At 56.3% G+C, this 15,271-nt stretch overlaps 1 protein-coding gene across 1 annotated transcript; it reads right to left on the bottom strand.

Annotated features, from left to right (window-relative positions):
• Positions 1 to 12,171: 12,171 nt before the first annotated feature.
• On the bottom strand, positions 12,172 to 14,033 carry TMEM275 (transmembrane protein 275). Its single transcript, XM_070781257.1, has one exon. It carries the CDS (start codon positions 13,604 to 13,606, stop codon positions 13,073 to 13,075), a length of 534 nt encoding a protein of 177 aa, XP_070637358.1. The 5' UTR covers positions 13,607 to 14,033; the 3' UTR covers positions 12,172 to 13,072.
• Positions 14,034 to 15,271: the final 1,238 nt, after the last annotated feature.

Genomic DNA, 15,271 nt, shown 5'->3' with positions numbered 1-15,271 from the left:
CGGCCTGCTTCCCAGGAGGCTTGGATGAGACGAAGGGAAGATGAAGAGAGGGTCTGGAGGAGGTTGGGGGGCTGAGTGATCTGTGCCCGGCATGCAGTATGTGCTCAGCAGCCCCACAGCGGGCAAGATGGGAAAGGCAGGGGACTCCCTGGAGCGTCTCCCTGAATCCTTATTTCCTTAGACCTTGGCCGTCTCCCTTCAGTCCAGGGCTCCCCCGGGGGCCTGTGGAAGGGGCACCATCTGAGAGGGTCCCAGAGGATGGACTCTTTAGGGTTGGGCCCACCCACCCCTCCCCCATTTCCCACAGAGCTGCCGGACCTGGAGCCTCCCCCCCACCCATCCCTCATTCCCCTCTCCCTTCTGGGAAAGCCGATTAGGAGGCGGCCTCCTGCCCGCCCCCCTGACAAGTTTGTCTGAACTTCCAACAAAGGCCCTCAGAGGGCTGCGGAGGGAGGGCCCGCCACCAGGAACCTGACACCACTGGCCCAGCAACACCCCGGCAGCCTGGGAGGCGGCTGTGTGACTCTGCACAACCCCCCTACCCCCATGCAGGCAGGAATTCTCCAGAGAGGACCCGGCTTCTTCAAGGCCTGGGGACTGGGGAACATCGCCACCTGGGATCCCCTCACAACAGGGATAGGGCCGACCCCAGGAGGGCAGGTGGGGCTCTTGCGCACATTCTCACCCACAGTCCCACACTCCCCATGACACATGTACCCCCCAACTCCCCGCCATAACCACACACATGGGATGTGCTGACTTCTGCATTGCAACAATCTCAGGGTATCTGTCTGTCTCTCCACCCCATACAAGTCCTCAGCCTAGCCAGGAGGCTGTACACCTGCCCCGCCCTGAAACGTGCATGCTTCCTGGCTCACTCACACTCCAGACAGCATCCCCCCAACACTGGGACAGCGGCTCCAACTCCACCCACCAACACACAGGCCTCCCAGCTACGCTGCCAGCTTGGTGCCCGAGAATCTCCATGACCTCTGGCCCAGACCTGCTGAAGACATGAGAGTCTGGGCATCAGCTGCCCAGATGCCCACACGAGAGTCAGATCAGGGCCAGAGCTGCCATTCAACATCTACTTTCCCTGATCCCATACACCCATCCTCACACAACATCTCCTCTCTGGGGGACACTTTGGGGGACACACAGGTCCCTGAGTTCAAGCCCTGTATTGTTCTGATGTCTCCATTTCAAAATCTTTAACTTTTAAACAAAGGACTCTGAATTTTCATTTTGCCCTGGACTCAGTCCACAGAGTCACAAAGAGCCGGACACGGCTGAGCATGCACACACACCACCAGCCATGTAGCTGCTCTCACGCCCTCATCGCAATCTCCCTGAGTTCTGACTCACCCGGCCCTTCTGTGGCTTTGGAAACTCGAGAGTCTCTGGAAAGATCTCAACTTCTCCCACCTGTCTGAATGCATCCACTTGGGCTTACAGCCGAGTCTTCCGTGTCCACCCCATCCTGCATCAGGCAGCTGGGTGTGATGAGTGAAGGGAACTGCTGGGAGCATACTATGCTTCTATGCGCCTCTTCCTAGTGCCATCTCGGGGGTCAGTGTCCTCGTCTGTAAATGGCCTAATGAGAACAGTGACTTCAAAAGACTTAAAAGAAACAGCGTCTGTGAAACACTGAGCACAAAGCCTGCTGCTGCTGCTGCTGAGTCACTTCAGTCGTGTCTGACTCTGTGCGACTCCATAGACGGCAGCCCATCTGGCTCCCCCATCCCTGGGATTCTCCAGGCAAGAACACTGGAGTGGGTTGCCATTTCCTTCTCCAATGCATGGAAGTGAAAAGTGAAAGTGAAATCGCTCAGTCTTGTCCGACTCCTAGTGATCCCATGGACTGCAGCCCACCAGGCTCCTCTGTCCATGGGATTTTCCAGGCAAGAGTACTGGAGTGGGCTGCCATTGCCTTCTCCATTATTATTGCTAAGATTACACTATTGTAAGTGCTGGTGAAGAAAACTAGATCCAGCCTCCCTGGGCCTCTGAGGGTCTAGTGGGTAAAATAGAGATTACTTGAATAATCACACATACACAAAGGTGAAGTGGACAAGGAGCACAGGTCTCTAGTCTCATGGGGCTTACAGCTAAAAGGAGAGGCAATCTGAGGCAAGAATCAGGACTTGGTTTGGAACAAGGCCAGGAGTCTGAGGTTAGAATCAGGGATCAGCCTGAGGCACATCAGTTAGGAGCCAGAGCTAAGGCTCAGAATGGGGCCAGGCTCAAAGCTTTGTGTTTGGCTGGGGTCAGGGACCATTCAGGGCAAGGGGTAGGGCTTGGTCCAGGGCAAGACACAGCTCAATTAGAGGTCAGAGTTGGGGCTCAGATTGGGGCCAGGGCAGAGCTTAATTTGGGGCAGGGCTGAGTAGAGACTGGGACTGGTACCAAGTCAGACAGATACTTCTAGCGGTCAGTCACTGTGGGGCTGTTTAATGAGCTGCTAGGCTTCTGTGAACCTTTGTTTTATCATCTGTAAAATGGGGAGATCTCTGTCTGCCCCCTGGCTCGTGGGAATTGAGTGAGCTCATAATGGAAGCCAAGGATTACACCGATGCCATGGCTGCTGATGACTCTAAGCCTGCTCCCCTGGGGCGCTCCTCCCCCTGCCAGGCTGGGGAGGCTGTGCCACCCTCACCCATGTCCCCAGCTGTGGGGAAACCAGCACCCCAGCCTGGGATCCTTTCCAAGGAGTCTGGATATTTCATAAAGCCCTTTGAACAACAAAGGCCACAGGAGCGATATTTCCTCCTGGGGGCTGACCGCCCAATGGCTCCTTTATCTTGGCAACCAGGCTTGAAGAGCTGTTCTTGGAAAGAGCTCGTGTGGGGCGTGTGCGAGTGCGTGTGAGTGTGAGCCTGTGCTCACAAAGCTGCTCTTTGTTGCCGTCCCCACCTGAGCGGCTGCAGACCTGGAAGCCTGGGTCCTTCAGAGGTCAACCTGTCCATCCCTCGCCTCTACACAGATGTGCTGGATAGCCAGGTGGGCGGGAACACTTTCTTTTTCGCCTTAAGATTCTCCCGGAGGTGAGAACTCCAGGAAACAGGAGCCCTAGTGCCTCAGGAAGAAGGCAGGTTAGGGTGGGATGGATGCTTGACAACATGGGAGAGGTGAACGGGAGTTTTGGTTCTTTTATCAGGTCCAGTGCTTCCTTTGCCCTGTGGTCCGTGCCCAGAATACACAGCCCCTCTGGAGGCAGGGCCAACAAGACGCCCGGGAGGCCTGCCTAATTCAGACTTATCTCCAGTAGGTTCTTGGTGAGCCACCTAGAGAAAGACTGTCAGCCAGCAAGCCCCGACCTGCCTCTCAGACTGTGGGGTATGAGAGAAGTCCCTCTCTGGGCCTCAGTCCCTATGATGGCTTGGACTGCAGCCCCTGGCCAGACTGGGTAGAAGCTCCAGGTATACAGGCAGGATCTGGAGTAGCTGGATCTGCAAAAGGAGTCTGTCTATCATCTCCTCTCCCTCTCTGCCGTTCCAGCTGCTAGGATCCTGCCAAGCCCAAGCGAATGGATAAGGATAGGGTGGGGGTTGCTTACTGCAGGACCTGCTGTGTGAATGGTCTGGGGATTCCTGCTACAGGTTCTCAGAAGAGACATCCTCAGGGTCCCTCCAATCTAGTCCCCATTCGGGCAGGAGTCGCTAACACCCAGCCCCTGCCCACAAACCTGCAGGGACAAGGAGCTCATTACCTTGCAGGGCAGCCTGCTCCAGGTCTGACTGGGAAGTTCATCCTCATTTGAGCTGAAGCCTGCCTCCTCCTCCTCAGGCCTGGCCTGGGGGAGGGTGGGAGTGGGGCACACAGAACACATCTGTTCACAGTGTTCTGGGACGTCTGACCAAATTGGACTGTGTAGTAGTACCTCACACACTCATGGGGCCCTTTCCCACCTGTCTGCTCTTGCTGTGAAAGTCTATTCACTCTTGAGAACCCACCACATGCACCCTCTCTGGGAAGGCTTGTGGGGTCACTCCTTGCCCCCTCCCTCTCTTGACCTCTCTGGAGCACCAGGTAAATCCAGATGGAGCTCCCTGAGCAGGACCCGGGGGCGTGGTCAGAACCAGACGCAGAGTCGTTGTGGAACCAATACTGCACTGGAGGGGCAGCCAGAGGGGTGGGTTCTGCCTGGGATTGCGGGGGCCCGGTTCCTGTCTGGACTTGCTCTGGGGCCCTGGGCAAGCCCTGGCTTTTTCTGGGCCTCTGTTTCCTGTGCAGAGGTTGGAGGGTAGTCTCTTCAGGCCACCTGCCTGCCTTGGAAGGCCTTGCTTTCTGAATGTCCTGCTGAGTGATATTCACAGCCCAGTTTCCTCAGCTGTTCCATCCAGGGCCTCTTCCCAGCCTGGACCACATACCCACCTGTGGGTGCAGATGGTGTGTCAAGGCACTCATTCGGCAAAGGCCCAGCAGATGCCCAAGGAAGTGGGATGTGTCCAGGGATGGCACCCAAGGAGGAGTAAGCACCCTTGGCCCATGCAGGACCTCAAACTTCTCCATTTTAAAAAAAATACATCTTTCTTTTCTTTCTTTATTTTTGACTGCACTGGGCCTTTGTTGCTGCGTGCTGGCTTTCTCTAGTTGCGGAGAGCAGGGGTTACTCTTCATTGCGGTAGCTTCTCTTGTTGCAGGGCACAGGCTCCACTCACACGGATTTCAGTAGTTGCGGCTCGCGGGTTCTAGAGTGTGGGCTCCGTAGTTGTGGCACATGGGCTTAGTGGCTCCGCAGCATGTGGGATCTTCCTGGACCAGGACTGAACCCATGTCCCCTGCATTGGCAGGCAGATTTTTAACCACTGGACCACCAGGGACATTCCTTTCCTTCTTTAGAGATGAGACTGGCCCTGAGGCTGAGGCCATAGCCCAGCCTGGTCTCTTCCCGAGGATGTGGCTCTTGTCTTGGCACAAGCTTTAGCTCTCTCCTCTCAGTCTTGAGCCCCAGTGTCCAGACTTTAGGGGCTATCCACCCCCTAGTCTTTGTGAGGAGGATGGGAGGATCTTCAGTCAACTAATGTTTATTGAGCACCATCTATGTGCCAGACATAGCTTTGGGAACCTGGAAATGCAGTGCTGAACAAGACAGTCCCTGCTCCCAAGGCACTCAGTGCTGGAGACAGACAACAAATAGATAAGCACTGCAACAAATATGCTTGGGGTGCTGATGAAAGGTCAAGAAGGACTCAGATAGGGAGTGGGATCAGGGTGCAACGGAGGAGACAGATGGAAGGATCAGACCACGGGTGAGGCCAGAGAGGACCAGACATGTCAGATCAACATCCAGGTGGACAGCCGGTGAGGAAAGAGGCTGGCGAAGGCCTGGAGGCTCCAGTGAAGGCTCTGGGGGAGAAGGGGGTGGGAGGGGGGTGGGATCTATTAAATAGCTGATGACTCCAGGCCCTAATCCTATGCCAGGCCTAGGCGGGTAGTGTGTGTTGGGGGAGGGGAGCACCCCCGCTGGGGTGTAATTTCACGCTGAAGGGCCTGATGGGGCGTCCCAGGGACTGATCCTTTCTGGATCAGAAAACTCACTTCCCTTTGTCGCACGCAGGGCGATTAATGCCTTAACCCTTTGTGGGCTGGCACCAGGGCCAGCCCCGCCCCACGGCACCTCCAGCCCCTGGGGACCTACCTAGCCCAGAGCCCTTGCCTCCCTCCCTGCCAGCACTGGGACCTGGTCCTGTCTGCGGGGAGCGAGACGCTGTGACTGAGGAAAGCCAGGGGACAGATTCCCAAGCAGCTTGTCCACATCCCTGTTCCTTCCAGGGCAGCTCACCAGGCCCAGTGCCCCCAGAGAAGTGAACTCTTCACCTCTATCTGCAGGTTCTCTTATAGCTCAGTTCCAGTCCAGTCTCCCTCAGGAACCCAGGGTCTAGTCCACCCACCACCACAACCGTTGCACGTGTCACAAACAGGGGCGCTCACTGTCTCCAAGGGGGCCTCCCCACTGGCAATAGGCAATACAGCCATAACTGCCTAGTACCACAGATCTCTGAGTGAGGCATGAAGACCCCCACCCCCGCTCCGCACCCCCTGACCCTGAGGTTCCCTGACCCTCACAGTCCATGACTCCAGTAGCACCTCAGACATAACCCTGGCCAGGTCGCCACGGTCAGCCCCTGCCTTTCTGCCCTCTCTAGGCCCTCTTTTAACCTCATCTGGGTTCAAAGACCCACCAAGGAAGCTGTTGCACCTTCTTAGGCCCCTCCCCTCGCTCCTCCCAGCCTAACTGCCCCGCCTCCCATCTCGGGGCCGCTCTGGCAGGTGGCCCCTCCCAAGCTCCCCTGGAGTGGGCGAGAGGGCCAGGGACCCGGGCTAGGCCTCCCCTAAGCTCCTGGGGTCTCTAAAACCCCAGCCCCATTAAAAGAAAGACCCTAAATGTTATTTACACTTCGGAGTCTTAAAAACCATTAACAAAAGCCACTTAATTCAATTATCTTCCTGGCTGGCTCGGTTCTCAGCGCTGAGCCCGGGCCTCCCCTGGCCGCCCCCTCCTTCGCCCTCCCCCTCACTGTCATTGTGTCGGGCTAATGAGGTAAACTGAAGCGAGCCCTGTCCCCCCTGACAGGTTTATGAGAATTTAATAAAGCGTGGCCGGGACCAAATGAGTTGCCTCAGCCTCGGAGAGCTCATTGTCTTCGGCGTCAGCGTTTTTTGACTCGAGCCGCCCCCTCCCCCGCCCCCGCTCCTGCCTGGCTCGGCCCCCAGCGCCCCCCATCCCTCCCCGCCCCAGTGCCTCCCCAGGTGAGCCGGGGGAGGGCCTGGCTGATGCCAGCTCGGCCTGCCCCGGGGCCCAGCCCTGACCTGGGCAGTGTGCCCAGGGGAGGACCTGCCTCCCCTCACACCACCGGGCCCCCAGAGTGCACAGGGATCGCTGGGACACCTACTTCCTGCCTCCCTGCGCTTGTCTGACTGCCACCGCCCACCTGAGGCTGAGGCCTGGCGAGTGCCATGTGAGCACAATTCACTTTTTCTTGCTTGTCTGCAGGGATTGACCAGAGTAAGGGGGCTTCTCTTCCTGCCAGGGCACATGATAGGGACACGGACCCTCAGGCATGACCTGGTCACCTTCTCCCCTTTGTCCCTGAAAGGTAACCAGGGGTGGAGCACAGCCCAGTGAGTGGAAGGGACTTGCCCAGTGTTCTGCAGGAATCAGAAGTACAGATGGAAGGGGCTCCCAGGCTGGAGGCCCCCAGACACACAGGCAGGCAGGCAGGCCCCACATGGAGCTCCAGGGGTACCTGGAGAAGGCCCAGCTGTCCTTATCCCTTCACGTCCCCGACAGCCTAGAGCCAGCCTTTCTCTGGCCTCTCAGGGATGCAATGTCTAGGAGTTTCTGGACCACTCAGAGACCCAGAATTTCTTCTCTCCCCCTCAAAAGTGTTTCCAGAAATTATTGCCTTCTGGGGCTAAAGCCTGGTCTGAGAGCCTCATCTGGAAAGTCCTGAAGTCCATTGGGTATTTGGGAGCAAGTCCTAGAGATCAAGGCTCAGTCTGTGACCACGACGAAAGCTCAGTCTTAGTTCAGGGTCAGCGTTCAGTTTGGGACCAGATTCAGGACTCTGTGACTAGCATCAGGTTCAGCTTGATACTAGAATCGGGCTTAGTGCATGGATCAAGGTCAGGGCTCAGTCTGTGACCGAATAAGAGCTTACTGTTTGTCCACGATTAAGGCTTAGTCTGTACCCAGGTCAGGGTGCAATCTTTGATACAGGTCAGCATTGATTAGGATCGGTGTTCACTGTATGGATCAGTCAGGATCAAGGCTCACAATGTGATCAGGATCAAGTTCAGGTCAGGACCTCATATGGACCCGGGCAGGGGCTCAGTCGAAGGTCAGAGTGAGGACTCAGTCTAAGACCAGACCCAGGACTTAACCTGTGTCCTTGATAAAGCATAAGTTTGGTCCAGTATCAGGCCTCTCTCTGTGATAAGGGCAGAATCCAGAGTTGGAGATGTCACTTAGTAAATTTGGGTGACTTTATCATCCACTTCTTCATGCACTCCCAACTCCCTGCTCTCCATCTCCTCAGGCCTGGCCCCTCAGAAAAGGAAATGGGGGAAGTTGTGCAGTCTGGTGGGACTGTCACCTCTATCCCCTGTCATGTGCCCAGGGTGCCCTCTGGTGGCACTCCCTAGCAGTGCTTGTTTCCTCAGTCAGCCCACCTATCTGGCCGCCTCCTACTTAAGGGAGCCTGGCCCTCAGGTGCATCCATCAGTGTCTATCTGCTGCTGCTGCTGCTAAGTCACTTCAGTCGTGTCCGACTCTGTGAGACCCCATAGACGGCAGCCCACCAGGCTCCCCTGTCCCTGGGATTCTCCAGGGAAGACCACTGGAGTGGGTTGCCATTTCCTTATCCAATGCTTGAAAGTGAAAAGTGAAAGTGAAGTCACTCAGGTGTGTCCAACTCTTCGCGACCCCATGGACTGCAGCCTACCAGGCTCCTGCATCCATGGGATTTTCCAGGCAAGAGTACTGAAGTGGGGTGCCATTGCCTTCTCCGCAGTGTATCTAGCCAGCTCTATATTCCAGCCTCACTCCACCTCCTCACAATGCAGAAAACAGGAATTGGCCAGGGGAATCCCCACACACATAAGAACTTTTCACCTTTCCTGTTCAGAATTGGGTATCTTGATAATTCACTATTGCAGGAGGCCCAGAATCTTAGCGTGTGATAACATTCACACCTTTTTACTCATTCAGCTGTTTGACAAATATTTATCAGGCACCTGCCTCATGCCAGGTGGGCACTGAGGGCATAGCTGTGAACAAGCCAGGAGTCCCAGCCTCTTGAAGCTCACCTTCTACTCCCTTCTCCCTAATTCCCAACTCCTAGTACACAGACCTCATTGGAAAGGCACTGGCAGAAGGTGAGATTCAGAACTAGGCAACTTCAAGTCCCTACTCTGCCCTAGAGTCAGAGGTTGGACTATTCTAGGTTCTGGTCCTGTCTTCATCTCCCCTCACCCACCTCATCGGGATGCATGGCTTCACCAGCACCCACACATTAACAGCTTCTTCATCTGCATCACTAGGGCTCTCCATCTGGAACTCAGGGGTGTGGCTCCAGCTCCTATGGGACAGCTCCACTGGGTTAGCTGACCTTTCATCTGACCATAGCCCTTGCTTTGTCCTCCACCATAGGCCCAGCTGTGCAAACCAAAATTCTAGAACTTCCTTCCAGATTCCTCTCTCTTACTTCCTTAAAGACTGATAGGGAGACCTCAAAAATGGGTGTAGGATCTGCCCAGCTCACAGCCACCACTCTGGTCCCCATCCCCAGCATTTCCCACTGCAGTGAGCTTCTAACCCAGCCCCTCTTTTCCCTCATGTCCCTCAACACTCTGTTTTCCACACAGCAGGCAGACTGAGTGGTGCAGTCATAAATCAGATCATGTCATGTCCCTGTTTAAAACCCACCTGTGGTTCCCATCTCACAGAGATTAAAATCCCAGCTCCTCACCTTGGCCTACTAGCTTTATAGGAGCAGAGCAATAACCCACTCCCCACCTTCTCCAGCTTCATCTCCCACCCTTGTCTCCACATCCCTTCTTTCTTGGTCTGACACACGGACACAAATAAACACAAGTTTATTCTCACCTTAGGGTTGCACTGGCCACTTCTTGAGCTTGAAATGGTCTTGCTCTAGACTTCTGTGTGGCTTTCAGAGCTCAACTTAAATGTTACCTCTCAGAGGAGTCCTCTCCAGCCATCCAAGTCCCTCTGTCACTTCTTCCTATTGTGATTTGCTGCACAGCACTATTCACTAGCTAACGTTTTTGGTCTTGTGTGCTTATGTATTTAATTTTTTAATTCCCCCCTAAGTAGAACGTGAGCTCCCCCAGAGCTTGTTCACCAAGCTATGGGTCCATAGGGTGTACGTGCTAAGTCACTTCAGTCACGTCCAACTCTATGACCCTGTGGACTGTAGCCCACCAGGCTCCTCTGTCTATGGGATTCTCCAGGCAAGAATGCTGGAGTGGGTTGCCATACACTTCTCCAGGGGATCTTCCCGACCCCAGGGGAGATGTAAGATGTACGATGTCTCTTACATCTCCTGCATTGGCAGGCAGATTCTTTACCACTAGCGCCAACTGGGAAGCCCGTAGGTCCATAGTAAGACTCAGGAATTATTTGTTGAATTAATTAGTGAAAAAAAAAATGGTCCTAAGTGGCTGCCTTCATTTCTTCTAGTGGGAGGAGAGGGAGAGGATCTGAGTTTTCAGCCCTTAGTAGGCTCCTCTGGCTTGGCCAGCAGTGGTTCTCTCTGTGGGCGGGAGGGGGGCAATGCCTTTATCCTAGGACCCCTGGGCAGCGTCCCTTTGGGAGATGCCAGTCCCTGCTCAGATTCCTCAAGGTCAGGGAGCTTGCTGCCTCCGTACTGTCAGAATCGCCTTCTCTCCTTCCGCAGAAACATGCCCCCTACTGCCCTTCCCCTGGAACCCCTCTCTGCCTTCAGGGCCTGGAACCTGACCCTTCTAAGGGTCCTGCAGGGGTGTGGCTCCTTGGTGGACATTCTGCCCCAGAGGGCCCTGAAGAGATATCAGGGGAGGAGTCCCAGGGTGCAGCAGGCCTGGAGAGACACTGGGGGGTTTTGGTGTAGGGCTGGCTGATTGGAGAATGGGTCCTGGGGTGTGCAGATATCTCCTGGTGTGCCTGGGGAAGGGGAGGAGGCGCAGATGGGACAAAGCATGACCTTCAGGTGGGTGTGGCAATGGAAGGGAGACTCTCCAGGAGCCAGAGCCCTTCTCTGAGGCCACCCTCCTCCTGCTCTGTTATCATAGACCTGTGGCCCGCTGCTCTGAAACTTAGCCCGTGAACCTTACCTGCTCTGAACCTTAACCTCACCCTCCTCCCCAGCAGCCAGGCTCCCAGACAGGATCAGGAAGTCTTCCTGTAGAAGAGGAAGAAGCCCTGATGGTGTAACTCCAGGCCTCCACCAGCAGGAGGGAGAGGGGTTTGGGCAGGGCCCGGCATTCCAGGGCTAGAATCTTGGGTGCCTCTTCCTAAGAAGGGGGCAGGAGAAGGGTGGGCCAAACCACACCCGAAGGTGTCATCGGCAGTGGCCCCACTCATCGCCCACTCTTCCAAGGCAGCAGGTGGAGTCTGAGACTGCCAGTGGACCAGAAGAGACAGGCCTGGAGCTGGGGAGGTGGTCTTCCTCACACACACACACACACACACTTAGGTAGGAGGAAGTGCTCTGAGAAGGGTTATCAGTTCCAGGGGTAGATGATTCAAAGGTTAGGGGCATCAGCCCACGCTAATGAACAGAGATGATCTGCTCAGCATCCACTGAGAGGGGTTCTTCTCTCTTCTCTGGGTTTGTGGGAGGGGAGTCAGCAGGAGAGGCTGAGGCAGCAAGGAGGTCAGAGAAAGAGAACAAAGCCCCAGGGCTGATGAGAAGTGCCTAGGTGGGGGCAGAAGAGCAGCAGACCCCAGTCTGGAAAGAGAAAGGGAAGCTGATGAGGCCGAGGGTGGCTGGGCAGGGAGTCATGGCCAGCCAGAGATGGTGGGCCACTGTGTGCCACCATCACTGGGCACTGCTTGCCTGGATCCCTGCAGTGAGAGAGGAGCTGGCCCAGAGTTGCAGGGTCTTCCTCCCCGCCCCCAGCCCCCTTGTTTCTCTTGCAAGGCAGCCTGCATTCCTACGCCAGATGCTCTCACCCACCTAGACAGCTCAGATTCTACAAGCCCAGCAGAGGCCATGAGAAAGGTGTAGGCTTTGCAAGACCTGGGAAGCCCTTCTTCCCTCACCATCTCTGCTGGGTGACCCAGCCCTCAACAACACCCCCCCTCCACACACACACACACACACACACACACACGCACACTCCCACACAGGTGTGATGTCAGACAGTGCCACCCAAAATACTCCCACGCTCCCCATCTCATCCACAATAGCCAGGCCGTCTCACCCACAGTCACACTCATATATTTATCCAGCGCCCCCCACCCCTCAATCTGACAATCTGCTTCCACAGTTGTTCACAGGCGCACACAATCTCAGACAATCTTTTGTTCACAGTCACACACTTCTGGGGCTCTCTTCTAGGTCTCCAAGAGGAGCTGGTGTTGAGATGATGAAGCACCAGGCACTGGCTGAGAGGACTGCAGACTCCAGGGTTCAGGATCAGAGGTCTTGCAGTCAGAACTTGACTCCAAAGGTGCTTTATTAAGGAGAAGAGCGAGGCATAGGGGGAATGCACAGTGAGGTTGGGGTGGAGACCAGGGTGGGAGGAGCCTCCTGACAACTCCTCCCTATCTCCCCCAGCACCCCCTGCTCTGTGTTTGTAGCTCAGCTCACTCAGGCTCCTCTTTCCATGGAATTCTCCGGGCAAAAATACTTGAGTGGGTAGCCAGTCCCTTCTCCAGGGAATCTTACCTACCCAAGGATGGAACCTGGGTCTCCTGCATTGCAGGGTTCTTTACCGTCTGTGCCACCAGCAGAAAGGATGGGAATGTGCTCAACCCAGCTCTACCTTATGGATGATCTGGCTCAGATCAGATCCTCCTCGGCATTAATCCCAAACGGTCAGGTTGGGGTAGAGACAAGGAGGTCAGGGAGGAGCGGGAGGGGAGCTCGCCGCCTTTCACAGCAGGCGGGCATAGGAGACAGCCCAGGCTGAGACCGGTCGTGTCTCCCCGCTTCCTCTCACCCCTCCAGGGCCTTGCTGAGTTAACCCCCTCAGGGTGGCTCTGTTCACAGTGCCCAAATGCCATGGGTGGCGGGTGGGAGGCGGGGAAGGTGCAGCAGCCCAGTTCCGGACGTCTGGGGAGTGAGATAAACTAGAACCCAGCAGACCGCACTCAAAGGGCCAAGGCATTGCTCCCTCCTTTGAGGGCTGTCAGTACCGGGCACCGGGCACCGTCATCACATTCCCCTCCCCACCGCGCCCCCCGGAAGTTCCAGAGATGGGACAGAAGAGGCCACCTGTGCCCAGCCCCGGACCCGTAAAAAAATTCCTTTTTCTTTTCTTTCTCCTCCTCCCTATTTTTTCTCCAACGGCACTGATGGGAGGGAACCGGGACAGGGGAAGTCAGGGCCGGGAACCCAGTTCACTAGGGGGCCACGCGCTCCCGGGGCAGGTCGAGCCGGACCCCGTCGGCGCGCGGCGCGTAGACCGCAGCGGGCGCGGGGGCGTCCAGGGCGAAGGGGCCGGGGCCCGGGCTGGAGCGGCCGGACGACGCGTCCGAGGCGGCGGGGCTAAGCTGCACGGCCGTGGTGTCCTGCGCCGTGCGCTCGCTGCTCTCCATCTCCAGCGCCACGCGCCCGCCGCCGCCGCCCTGCCCGGAACTCCCAGCCCCCGCCGAGCGCGAACGGGGCGCGCGGCCGCGGCGGCGGCTACACACACAGCAGGCCGCGAAGAAGCCGAGCGCCAGCACGAGCAGCGTCGGCCCCACGACGAGGGGCGCGTTGTGTCCGGGGACGAAGGAGGCGAAGGCGCCCACCAGCGTCACGTTCACGCCCGCCAGCAGCAAGCACAGGCCGCAGGCGCAGAACAGCGCCGGGGACGCAGGGCCGGGCAGCCGGTCCTGAGCGCGGCCCGCGGGCGCCCGGGCCGGGGGTCCCTGGCTCTTCTCTGGGGGCGGCATCGACCTGGGGACTCCGGGCACTCATTCAGCTTCCTCCTGCCGCCGGCCGCGGCCAGCCCACATGTCAGGGGCTCAGCTCACAGTCGTCCTGTGGGCAGAGAGCCACGGAGAGGTCAGCCGGGCATCTGGGCTTTCCACCCCACCCTCGGTTCTGTGGCTCCGTTCAGTTCCTGGGAGCGCAGAGGTCATGCCATCTTGGCTAGCCCCTGCCTCTGCCTCTGTGAGACTTTTTTTTTTTTTTTTGGTCGTACCTCGAGGGCATGGGGAGCTTCCCTGACCAGGGCTCGGGCCCCTTGCAGTGGAAGCCAGGAGTCTTAACCTCTGGAGTGCCAGGGAAGTTCCCGCCTCTGCCTCTGGGAAGCAACAGCTTACCCCACATGGGAAGAGTGGCTTCTCCACCACGTCCCTGGATTGCCTTGTGGCAGTTCTTGCTGTCTTCTCTCCCTCCCAACTCCCTCTTGTCCTCCAGACAGACACAGACCCTCCACCTCTTCTCCTCCAGGAAGCCTTCTTGGGCTAATTAAGTGAGTGCTGTGCTTAGTCCCTCAGTTGTGTCCAACTCTTTGTGACTCCGTGGACTGTTGCCCACAGGCTCCCCTGTCCATGGGGATTCACCAGGCAAGAACACTGGAGTGGGTTGTCATGCCGTCCTCCAAGGGAATCTTCCCAACCCAGGGATCGAACCCAGACCTCCTGCATAGTGGGTGGATTCTTTACTGTCTGAGCCACCAGGGAAACAATTAAATGAGTAAATAGCTATAAAGTGCTCAGCTCAGTGCCTAGGTGCTCATTACCTGATGATCGTGATCAGTAGTCCTAATCAGACGGCAGGGGCAGCTCTTGGGATTTAGACAACTTCCTCCCTTGAGCAATAGAGGCCCTAGAAACCACCTGGTCTAGCCCCAGCTTGTCCAGAGGAAGAAACTGAAGCTCATAGAGATCTATGGATTTACCCAATATCCAAGGCCAGGACCTCCTGACCAGCTGCCTGGCCAGTGAGTGACCTTGTAACAGTGAGGAGCTCCTGAGGTTTTAGATGGCAAGTGAGAAGGGACAGTCCCTAAATGGGTTGGGCTGGAGCAGACCCAAGGCCCCAGGTCCTTCTAGACTGGACATTCTATTAGATACCAATCCTACCCCCATCAGTTCCCCAAGATTGTACTGTTGAATCTAGACTTAAAAGCGCAGTCACTGGGTACTAGGATCCCCTTCTAGGATTTTCTTGTTGTAACTGGTTGTGGGATCTATCATCAGATTCTAGAATTCTGGGAATGCATACAGAAGCATCAGAATCTGGGGAATTTAAAACATCTATTTTGAGAATTCTGTTCTATAACATGGAAACACAGGTATTAAGGCCCTTGGAGGATGAGATCATTGCCATGGAGCTGTGCTAGAATTGTGAAAAAGTGTCAGAAAAGGGCTCTGAGTTGGAGTGGGAGGGGTGTAATCAGAACCATGCTCCACGGGGATGAGCTTGCCGGATGAGTAACAGAGCGTGACCTGGACACAGGGCCTCTCTGTGCTTCAGTGTTAACGCCTATTGTTGTTGGTTAGTCGATAAATCATGTCTGAATCTTTTGTGACCCCATGGACGATAGCCTGCCAGGCTTCTCTGTCCATGGGATTTTCCAGGCAAGAATACTGGAGTAGGTTGCCATTTCC

Source organism: Bos indicus, chromosome 3 (genome assembly GCF_029378745.1).
Source record: "Bos indicus isolate NIAB-ARS_2022 breed Sahiwal x Tharparkar chromosome 3, NIAB-ARS_B.indTharparkar_mat_pri_1.0, whole genome shotgun sequence".
NCBI classification, from domain to species: Eukaryota; Metazoa; Chordata; class Mammalia; order Artiodactyla; family Bovidae; genus Bos; species Bos indicus.
This window is presented reverse-complemented; position numbering and strand designations above follow the sequence as displayed.